The following is a 12,390-nucleotide window of genomic DNA, read 5'->3' on the forward strand; positions in this document are numbered from 1 at the left end:
TTCTAAGTACGTGCAAATTAATTGCGAATATTAAATAGCAACAGACGTTATCTAATGTACCTACTACTAGTGTCCATCAATTCTATCATATCATCACTCTATCTCATCTTCGCAAATTAGCCAAAAGTGACCCAAAAAGCGACGTAAGATAAAGCAAACCAATCAATCAATCAATCAACCAATATCATAAGAAATGGAACACGTAAATTTAGGGAAACACATGACTCGGAATTAAACTACATCTCTCATCAACCCCTGACTCTAAAGACACAAAACAAAAACCAATCTCTAGAGGAAATCATAAGCTATGAATTTGGTTCAGCGACTTTAGGACGTAAATTATATAGTTTCTTACATATTTGCTGTTTTTATGTGTCAGAAACAAACTCTTACGCTAATTCTAAAAATTTTAGAAAATATTTGAATCTTTCTAATTCAATTAAGATTTATGGTAGCTCTATCAAACAAAAACCATAATTTAGAAAATTTTCTGTTATTTCATTTTGGTTATTTTCACTTTTAGTGTGCAATGCACAGTTTTCGAGACATTAATTTTTATTAACTATTAAGTTGAATTTTTGCCGCCATTTTCCAAGATGGCGGATTTTCCCCAAACATTTGGATGGCGGAATTTTAATATATTATTCACTATACCATTCCGCACAATATAGCACAAAAAAATATTTGTGTTGCAATTATTTCCGGGTAAGGTTTTGTTTTCCAGTTCGTTTTCTCTACTATAAATTTAGGATGCAAATGAACACGAAAAAATATATTCTAGAAGTATAGAAAGTGTCATGAAAAGATTGAGGAATAGGATTGGTTGATTTAATTTATTTACTTTCCTTTCTGACACTTTTGGCTAATTGCGAAAGATTTAGGAATAGATCAGTGGCGTGCCCAAGTGGGAGTGGGTCGGGTCATAACCCTGTTTTTATTATGACCAATGAACCTAAAGAGTGGCCACGATAACAGTCGTCGCGGAAAACGTCTTTATGGCAGTGACCTTCTGTTGCCGCGTTTACCTACGAAGAAACTTGCGACCAAACAGACCCTCTGTTTGGACACGAAGCGGCAACGTTAAAACCCCTCCTCCCCGAAGCAGCCAGCAGGGAAACAGGATTTTGTCAAATTAGCCATTCTGCGCTGTGAATGGGATTAGGTTTTTAGCGTGGCTTGGGTGTAGCATAAAAACTCCATTACATTTTATGCGGTGGTGTTGAGGGTCTTTCGACTCACCCTGTGTAATCCGTTTAGAATGTGATGATCATAAATAATACGGTGCTTATAGTGCTGAGATTATTTGGACTATTTGTACTACATATTATTTATTCTCCATCCTCCGTGGCATTGGTTCTTTATTTGATTTAGTTTTTTTAATGTGACATTTCTGACAATTTTGGCTAATCGCGTCAACCCCGTGGTATTGTTTCAGTACGTGTCTTACAATATGGTATACAATATTACAAGATAAGGTCGATGGAATTACGTTATGTTGCAGTATAAATTCTTTAAATTAATATCTAAGCCTTTGTTCCAGGAACAAGATTAGATAAACTTAGTCCAAAGATAACACCATTCCGTAAATTTATCAAAATGATTCGAGAAACAAGTGATTCATAACTGACATTTAGAACACAAAACAAAACAATACACCTAAAGAGCAATCCAAAATAAAGACACCAATAGTTTTATTTGAACAAAATAGAAACTCGCATATATCGTATATGGAAATTTATTAGCTGACATTAGAATTTACACGTGGGTACCGTATGCAGACGTTTATATCCGTTATATGAAAAGAATTGTTGCGCTAACAAAACATATCTAAATAGATCACTTTGCATTGAAACATAAAACACAGAGAGAACGTTTAATGTCAAGCCGCAGAGAACTAACAAATTTAATTAAAAAAAACATTTACCATCATGGAAAAATATGATAAGAGAGCCTCCGTGCCGGAATGATTAGCATAACACGGTACGACTTCAAGGGCTATTAGAGTCATGGACAAGACATGGACATTTCACTCTGCTCGCTTCATCTATTCCATGAACACGAACAAATAAAAGTACGAGTTATTTATGTTAATATTCATCTTCGTTGAGTACAAACTAAGTTTCAGCATCTTCCTAGAACAATATCCAACAACAGCAAAAGTATACACGGGCGTGGTAGCGGTGGAAACAGGGGTATGCGTCCCCCTCAAAAATTTACAGAAGGGTAACGTACGTATTCTTGTCAGAATGAATAAAGCAAAATCAATTCTTCTGGGTCAGCATTTGCTGGTCGCCAACAATTTTTACATGTAGATGAGTCTAGCAACCAAGGGCATCGGTACGGAGGGTCAAGGGGAGTCATTTAACCCCATTCACCCCTGAAATTATATATATATATATATATATATATATATATATATATATATATATATATATATTACTTCATCATCTTATGTCATGTAAATGAATTCCCTTCGGGCTCGGAAGTTGCTGTTCCCGCGCGGATAATTAAAAGAAGGATAAACAATGAAAATAATAACATTTCCAGAAGCAGGGACGGGAAGGAGAAAATCCCTAATTTCGTTACCGAGATGTTGCATATTACATTCTCCCTAAAAATAAGTGATTCATCTGAAATATTTCATTCTCTCAAGTCTAAATTGTCAAATCGACTTCAAGTAAACTTTAAACAAGAAAGTAGAATGTAAAACGTGCAACAATTTGTTTCAGCTACAGTTGATATTGAAGCATTTCCCCGTTTACCATTTCTTCCAGGGTGTCTTTTAGCAGGCATTTTCTTCTTAACAAGTGTGCCAATTTCTTTTTATTTTCTTGCTCACTTCCAGAATTGTTCTTTGACTGAGTCGCTTTCTGTAGAAAGCTTTTCATATCATCCCAAATACCTGGATCCCACCTTCTACTGAGTCGCTAAAGGAAAATCAACCACCTTGTTATAGTATAGCTGCTGTTTGTTTGTTCCAACCTGCCACCTTTCCCGCGCTAGCGATCGCTCGGTAGTTCCTGTTACACTCGGAAGCTCCAACAACCCCTCCTTCCGGGAAGTGAGGGTCTGCAAGGGCGGCCGATACGCCACTGTGCATGAGGTTTAATTTCAAGCTCAAAAGAAGGGACCACATGGAAATATTTACGCAGATTCAATGGGCTCAATAAAAAAAAAACCACAAAAAACCTTATCTAAATACAAGCTGTTAACATTAACACACAAAGTACTAAACGGTAAGCAACCGTTAGACTATATCTCCTCGAAACATTTAATACTAACTGGATCAGGCATCGATAGGTATGTAACCCGTGAAAATAACACAATGTTATCTACTAGATAAAGCAGCAAAGCACCTAAAAACGAGAAACTTTAGGATCGTTTAAGGAGCCGTCTTAACAACTTGAAACCATTCCCAGACCACAGTTAAAATATTTTACTCTTCGCTGCAGTTAATATTTTAATATCCTCATCTTTCTCTAGTAAAAGAACTTTGCTACAATCAGGTTACATACGCATGTAACTGTATTTCTCTAATTAGTACTCTGTAACATTCTTTAATCTGTTCTTTTCTTTACATTTTAATCTTTTCATTTTAAGAATGACAAAGGTTTGCTGTAAAAACGACCAACAAAACCGAAACTCAGCCACTTCAATAAAGGCAATTAATATATTAGACAATCGGAGCAGAAATATTGAGTACATTTACATATATATTTTATAAACTAGAATTATTGTCTCTCTCTTGTAAGTGCCCGATATACATATTAAAGATCAGATTAAAATACGAATAAAAAAATATTGGAAAATGAATACTTGTAGCAGGACAATAATTTTTGTTCACATCACACTCACCAGTAGAAGTGGTAAAAACATCAACAGATAAGCTTCTGAAGTTTTGAAAAAGAAGATGTATGTAAGGGTAAGCTTATATACTGCAGTACATTATATAGTGATTAAAATTTATGTACGTACAATATGATAAAAAGAAAGCATACATGACAAGTCCAACTCAGTGATGATAAAAGGTGAACCTGGGTTGATTATTATTGGAATCTATAGGTTAACAGGTTGAAAATTGATATCACTAGTTGCTTTCATTAAGAGTCTATATTGACGTAAAAGACCTTCACCAGAATGGTATTTCTTGGTATTAATTAAACTTGTGGTTTGTTAATAGATGACTCGTTCTCCTGATCATGCAATCGTAAGCAGACGCTGAAACCTTTGAAGAAATATTGCTCCATTGACGAAAGCATATTTTCATGCCTAATTGAGTATTAGAAACATCTCTATATATTTTACATTGAATTGTTCATCTATAGCTGGTAATAGAGTTGAGGCCATTGTTCTGTGAGAGAAAGATTCTCGTTGTTTCCTCTTGTGTCGGTCGTATAACTGTTTGTTCTTATCGTGGGAACGTCAAATTTCAATTACGTGGTGTGCACATTCGTGGACACATAAGGAGAGCAGTAAACTGTGCAATAAAGTTACATACCGTATCGTTATTCAAGCTGAAGCCTTGAAAAATACGTTTAATGTTCAGTTGTACTGCTGTGTGTGGAGTAAGACAAGTTTGTCTTTTCCCTGCGTAGTACTTCTCAGTTTTCTCTTTGATGCAGTGGATTTCTCTGGCCTTGAAAAACGAACAATTAATTGCAAAATACCATAAGCTCTTGCGGAAACTTTGCTTTCTGAAGCACGTCAGCTGTAGATTTCAGTTTCTCATATCAGTGAGAGTTGACCAAAAGAACATGTATTTTCTTTTGCTGTAATTATCATTTGTTTCCTCCTACATGAAATTGTATTTATTTATTATTTATTTGTTTCTTATTTATTTGTGGTGGCGATTAAGGCTCATGCCTTTTCTTACACTCAACCACATACAAAAAGTTCATAATATAAAACATATTCATAAATTGATTCATATATAAATATTGAAAATAACGATCACACATATACCTTTCACGTCAAACCAACCGCGGTAAAAATATGTAATTCAATGAAATACATAAAACATATATATATATATAATGTACACACACTCATACATAGGTTTATATACATAATAGGCCACTGCAAATATTTATTAAACATGTATTAATTACTTGACAAAAACAAAAAATCGAACCAGGAATAAGAGTACTATATAGCATCACTTCATAAAACTTTCTCTTAATCTTCTTTTGAAGATACCTATTGAATTTGATTTTCTCGTTTCATGTGAAAGTATCATACATTTGCTAGGATGAGAGAATGTTGGAGCAAAATTTCTGTTATAAACTAAGCATTTCTAGACGAATGACGATAGCAACTGATGCGATTAATATACATTAATTTATTTTGAAAGTATAAAACTTACGACAGCTTTATAATCTCTACGAGTCAAAATATCTTACCTTATGTACAGGCCCGTAGCCAGAATTTTATTTCGGTGTGGGCTCATCGCTTATCAGCACGGGCGTTGCCAGGAATATTTGTATAGAGGAAGTCAGGCCATATATAAAACTTGATTAGTACAAATAATAATGACAATAATAATTATTGTTATTTTACAATAATAACTATTATAAGTTTTTAAAAATATGCCAATTTCAATCCAAATTTATTGTTATTATTTCATAAATGTAGAAACTTTGCTACTTGATCCACTGTATCAGTGAATATCTAACACAATTGTGGTTCATTATTTTTATTATATTTTGTACAGTTAGTGTACTGAAAATCATAGTTATTGTATTTTGTTATTAACTTTTACACAATCGTTCAAAGAAAGGCTTTAACAGTTAGTGGTAAATTTTATTCATATAGTTTATATTGTGTGACCTCTCACAAAGAAAACTAAGTTTTGGAATCTGTGGATCCATTTATTCTGTGGATTAAATGATAGAATATAAAAATATAGCGTGGTTTCTGTATTATATACTAAACTTTTTTCAAGGTAATGCATTTTTTACTGTGGTTATAACTTTATTTCTGCTATTAACAATACAAATAACATTTAAATTAGATATTTGTAGGATTTCGGGAGGGCTTCAGCCCCTTTAGCCCTCCCCCTGCTACGTGTCTGCTTATGTATTCATATTTTCGAAATTAGAAGTATGATCCAGATGTATAAAAGCGGCAAGTTTCCACTTGAAATGGATCAATTTATAGCCAAGATAGGCGGCAGGAAACTAGCATTATGAACTGTCTTGGAACACTACCTTTCAAATGAGAGTCTAGCGCGTTATCTCGTCGAGCATTTCACACTACGCAAGATAGAGAATGTAAAAAAAGAAATGCAATTATAATTATAAGGAAAGTAACCTATGCAGAACTGTCTAGTAAAAAGACTGATTAAGGATGTTATCAGTGTTACGCTTTATGCAGTACAGATGCCAGAAAACAATTATCTCAGAATATCAAAGGAAGATTAAAATTGAAACTGACAGTCATTGTTCACTGCAGCCAAACTGAATTTTCAATGCTTGTTTCCTGATTTTTCCTCTCACGCTTACAATCTTGGTTACAACATTGTAAACGTGTAGACTTATGCAGTGATGAAAATGTGGCACAGCATATTGAACTTTGTGATATTATATGATTTGCCAGTTAAGTTTCTGATGCATGGAATAGTAAACAAATAGAGAATAAAAAATTGGAAGTAATGTAGATAACATTAAATATAAGAACTATGTATGCTTGTATAAAATCATACGAAAACAATTTGATTATCAGATTATGCATTATTACCACATACGGTAATACAAATTCGTGATATTTTACTAAAAGCATTAGCCACTCGTTTGTGTAATAAATTCAAGTTTAAATATAAATTGTTGGTTTCCATTTAGAGAGCGTTAAATTAGAAAACGAACAGAAATAAAAATAATAAAATCCATTAGTTGAAATATTGGAAAGCATTGCCAGCAAGTGCCAAATAAAATGTAATAATTTATTTTTAAATTAAATCAAACAGAATGCTACCGGCATCCGTGGCGGAGTGGTTAGTACATGGCGCTAAGACGGCAGGGGTCCCGGGTTCGAATCCGGGCCTGGGCATGGATGTTTGTGGGTGTCCATTTATCATTTCATCATATCATCACTCATCCCCATCTTCGCAAATTAGCCATAAGTGGCACAAGAGACGAAGTAAAATAAAGCAAATGAATGAAACAGGAACCAAGCAATGTAAATGGATGTTAATGGAAGTAAAGGCAAATGAGAAATTGTTAAACAAAACACTAGGTTTCGGTACACCAGACAAAGAACCTTACATACACTTTATTTCTATACTCTCTATCTATTTATACACTTTATTTCTGTATTCTATGTCTTTCGCTCACACGCACACACAAATATATCTTCTTAGACTTGTATCCCATACTCTATTATTTCACAAAACCAAGTTACGATAGAAAAAGTGACTTGGACAAAATAACTCCACGACAATAAACAGCCACGAGACTAAATCAATTGGAGAGGAGAGTGTGTGTACTTCGTACTGAGGAAATGACAGAATCGTGCTTCAACTCAGCACGCACAGATTTATTTTACGATTGCCCGCCTCATACGAAGAGTACTCACGGACAAAACAATGCATTCCAACGCAAATGGTCGAAGGCCTTTAAACAGAAAAGGAGAATTGAAAGAACGTCAGCAGAATTCTATATGCTCAGTCGGAAGCTGGGATTGCCACGGCAACTGAACCAACGGTATGGTCCCCATAAAAGAGAACCCTTCAAATATTAGATTTGTTTTAAGTTTTTCTCAAAATCTTCTTCCATAAGGGTATTTCACGTATATACCTTCAATCCAAATTGTCTTATTTATTTTCCTTACCATTAGTTAGGCCCATAGTTAAAATTAATCTTTGGTGGATGGGGCTTCGTGGACTATCAGGAGGGTTCTTGTTTTTAATTTCACAATTTTATCACACTAGTTTGCATCACGTAGCGAGGAAAGCTTCAATTCCTATTTTGCTTTCTGCTGCTGCGGAATTCTTACGGCCCATGACAGTATCTTCTGAAGAAAATAATTCCCTTCAGATTAAATATACTATTGTAGGAGGGGACCGTGTTGGAAGATATGCATTTCTATTTTATTTTAATCTCACACTTTAAGGTGAACTTACAGATGTCTCTTATTATGATTGATTGATTTGCTTTATTTTACTTCCCTTTTTGTGCACTTTTGGCTAATTTGCGAAGATGGGGATGAGTGATGATATGATGAAATTGATGAATGAACACTAACAAACATCCATGCCCAGACCAGAATTCGAACCCGGGACCCCTGGCGTCATAGCGCGATGTGCTAACCACTCCGCCACGGGGGCCGGCAGATCTATCTTAGTACATTGAGCAAATACAAATATGAACGGTCACAAACAACTACGTAGTAGTTTACCTTGCTAATTTTTTGAGTTTGTTTTTATGTCCACTTCATGCACAGAAAGACTAATCGGGACTGGACCTACAGTTTAAAGTTATATCCGAACACTATTTCCTCGCCAATTAAATACTTATTGGAAATGGTTGAAGACAGGGATGTAATGACCTGCACAACCTCTTAAACCACCCATGTGAGTTTTCTCAGTTAGTGCTTCCAGTAAGTTTCAGTTGAGTACCCGAATTGATTGTTATATTTTGATTGATTTGATTTGTTTTACTTCGCTTGTCTGCCAGTTTTGGCTAATCGTGAAGATGAGGATGAGTGATGATATGATGAAACTGGTGAAGGGACACTCACAAAGAACACCCATACCAAGGCCGGGATTCGAACCCAGGATATCTGGCTCGTAGCACTCTGTGCTAACTACAGCCCGATTCTATTGACTATCGTATCATTCTAGTGAATGATGGGATCGAAATCTACCAGTCCCACAATAAATCGATGGGATTTAGCTTATTCATCATTCATCCTCATAAATGATGAGAGCACTTGTCATTAAGATGAAAAGTGTAAATGCTTGGCTGCGAATGGTAAATCTGAAATAAAATCTCTAAGCAACTAGAAAAGACAATGGTCACTCATTCGGTTTTATGAACCTTCAAACCTGAATCATGCATGTTGGTTGGATAAATACCTGTCTATCTGAAGAATGATCATGATGAATTTAAAATGTCGTAGAATACGATTTATCTAAACTCTCTTTGGACTTCGTTGCTTGTTGACAAGCGACACTCTCCTCTCAAGTCCTCTCTCTGGACCTTCTCTCTCTCTCTCAAATCCAAATCAAAAGTCAGTTCTCTCCCAGCCTGCCTACCCTCTAAAAACCCAGGCCATGGAGCTCATCCTCCATGCCGAATCGTGAGTTTTCCACCTGTTTATTGCAAACAGCTGACCACCTATTTTCCTGATGAAACTCCTGTATCCTCAACACATCAGGAAGTTTGCTTAATGCTTAACTGTGCAATACTGAAATACCACATAGGGTACACGACTGGTGTGAACAAGTGATTGCCCTGGTCAATATGAAGCTTCCAGAGAAGGTTTAAATAAAATACAATCTTATGGATTAATACGCTGTCATGACAATGTTACTTGTGAGGCGAATTGAAACCGAGCATTCAATAAGTCAATTTTTCGTCCTGCCTCTTGGTTCAAATATCCCTTGCTTGTTGCACGACTAAGACTGATTAAATCTGCAAGCAACGCATCTAATCTTCTTGTTTGTTTTCTAAAGCGACAATATTAATTGTTACAATATGAATGTGTTCATGAGGAGTTGAAAATTAAATGTGCGCTATTTACTCTCTCCACCTGCCATATTTCTCAGCTTTCATGACAATACAGTAGAGCGTCGATTATCCGAAGTAATTGGGGGACATGGGTGTTCGGAAAACTGGTTTGTTCGGATAATCGAACTGTACATGTTTATTTGCCAAAAAGAAGTACTGTACAGTAAATTTATTCATAAAAACAGGCATCTCTTTAAGTATTACAAAGTAACGTACAAAGGCAACTTTAGTAGGAATATATAGTATGTGGTACAGTTTATTAAACAAAAATATGTACATATTACATACGCATTTTGCATGAACAATACATACACCGACAGAAGTGTGCTGATTGTTGAAACACAGCGACTGGCGGCTTGGCCGGTCAGCAGCGCCTTATGAAGGCCCCATTAGAAGCAATGTTCCGCCAGCGGTGGCTCAGTGCGGCGACTACTGTGGGAAACTTGGTTTGGGAGTGAGGGGGATGATGGACGGTAGGGTGGGAGAGTAACAGGTGCGAGCGAGTACACAGTTCGGTTAAGCGGTCGTTCGGTTGACCGACGTTCGGATAATCGACGCTCTACTGTACTTTGTTTCTCCCGGTAGTTGTTGGCTGCTTCACGCATTCTTGCGCAAATGATATATATGCGGAAAGATGAAAAATGTCACACCAGTAACTTCAAATAACAGCTTTGATTCTTGCAAATCCTTTTTTTATTCCTGTTGCATAAATCGTGGAATATGAACTATGAAATGCGAATTTCATGTCCTCACAAGACACCAAACCTCTAATTCTTAGGAGTTGATACTGCCTCAACCAGATAGACAAGTTTGATTTTTATGTAATAAAACCACCAAGTTTTATAAGTAGGGGAAGGAATTTAATGATATAAAAATTGTTGAACAGCACCAAATAAAAATACATTTATCACTTAAAAATGGTAAAACAATTATCCAAAATTTTAAAAAGAAACAGACCAAAAATTTTAAAACAAAAATTCCATATTATCAGTTCCCTAACAGGCAATGAGCAAATTTTAGAGCACAATTTAATGGATGACAGTGCAAAATGATGATATTTACTATATCTCGTTTGCAGAAGAGAGTAATGCCCCCTGGACACCCCCTGATTACTGCAGAACTGGAAAATATGTGCAATTTAAAATCAATTTTCAAAATAATACTTTTATCTTGTACTGGTATTGAAAACACAAAGTGCAATGGCTTTTCACAAAAAATCTGAATTAATATAAACAATAAAGATTTTTCAAAGATTCTGAAATGAAATTTATTGTCTATCTTTGCTAGAACTTATTTGTACATGGAGAAGATCTGTATGCACTGAAACAATTGGAGTATACTGAAAGCAAGCAATATCTCCTGAATTGAATTAACAGTCAGCAAGGACATCTGACAAAATATTTTAAAATAGGGGTAGGAGTTATTGCCACAGGTCTACTTTGTTCCCTGGAAATGTAGTTTGATTATATGCGTGGACAAGCATTAACAAGCAGAACTAGTCAATAAATGAAACCTCAAAATATAACCAACGTGGCAATGCTTTCCAGAAAATTATTAAAATACTCAAAGTGACCTAAAATTGCCAAAATAATTAATACTCGAAAATGCAAATAAATGCAGAAAAATGCCTGAACATGTTTCCTTTATTTTATGTCGCTAAATAACAAAAATCAAATCAAATGATAATGCAGCAATAGTATAATCCTTCACAATCATCTTATCAAGACGTCAAACATGGATAATTGGGAGCGAAGCGAGTAGGAAAATTTTTATATCTACTTCTTTGCAAACTTACAAGAATATTAATTTAATTTAATTTGGAGTCAATACCTTCACAGGGCGCCCAAAACAAAAATGATATAACACTAAGAAATGAGGAGATTTGTACAATATCTAGTAAGTGGTAAGACAAAAAAAAATACTCTTAATTACCTTTTCCTAGTGTAATATTATCACAAAATGTAAACCACGAAAGCTATCTACCGTTATCTGTAAAAAATAATACAGGTTTTCAGGAGAGGTCACTTTAAAGCGACCTGTTCTCTCATCCTTCGATTCGCCCTTCGCGAGCAAGAACATTTTTAGGGTATTTGTTTCGAACCTTACAATAATACTAATACTAGTCAATATTGTCACAAGGGGCTGTGACTTTTACTCCTTCCATTTTTTTCTCTTTTTGCTCCTTCAACAACTTTGTCTCTGGGCTTGTAGCGCTCCTTTGCCTTCCCCCGTAGCAAATGCAGTGTCTAACCATCACTTATCCTCATTATCCTAACGTGGCTGAAAAACGACTTAAAATAACGTGGACTTTTTGTTTAGTGGTCGGTGCTATATTTTAGTTGTACTTTTTCATGTATCTGATGTTTGTTTTAGGAGTGACGGATCAAAAGCGGATGGATATGACATCCACAGTCGCCGCCACTCTCCCTCCCCCTTAGAGAATAATCCAGAGTAAAATGCACTTCATACCTTACGAATTCCAATTGATACAGAAAAATGACAGCTTGAATAATGATCATCAGACGAATTTTATTCCAAAGCGCTAAATATTGCCCGCACTTACTATGAAAAATCTGTGCAAATCTAAGAACAATATCTGGATATTTTCCCCTCAAGAATCCCCCACCAAGTTAATGCTCAATTTCTCCCCCCCCTAAGTGTTTCC

At 35.4% G+C, this 12,390-nt stretch overlaps 1 protein-coding gene across 1 annotated transcript in view; it reads left to right on the forward strand.

The window, feature by feature from the left end:
• Window positions 1-12,180, forward strand: part of LOC145983696 (uncharacterized) — a 131,228-nt gene extending 119,048 nt beyond the window's left edge. Inside the window, exon 3 of the mRNA XM_083116751.1 lies at window positions 12,099-12,180. Within this exon, the coding sequence (XP_082972877.1) occupies window positions 12,099-12,180 (82 nt within the window). The remainder of the gene's footprint in view (window positions 1-12,098) is intronic.
• The last annotated feature ends 210 nt before the right edge of the window (window positions 12,181-12,390 follow it).

This window comes from Lepisma saccharinum, chromosome 2 (assembly GCF_977018435.1).
Source record: "Lepisma saccharinum chromosome 2, izLepSacc3.1, whole genome shotgun sequence".
In the NCBI taxonomy this organism is placed as follows: Eukaryota; Metazoa; Arthropoda; class Insecta; order Zygentoma; family Lepismatidae; genus Lepisma; species Lepisma saccharinum.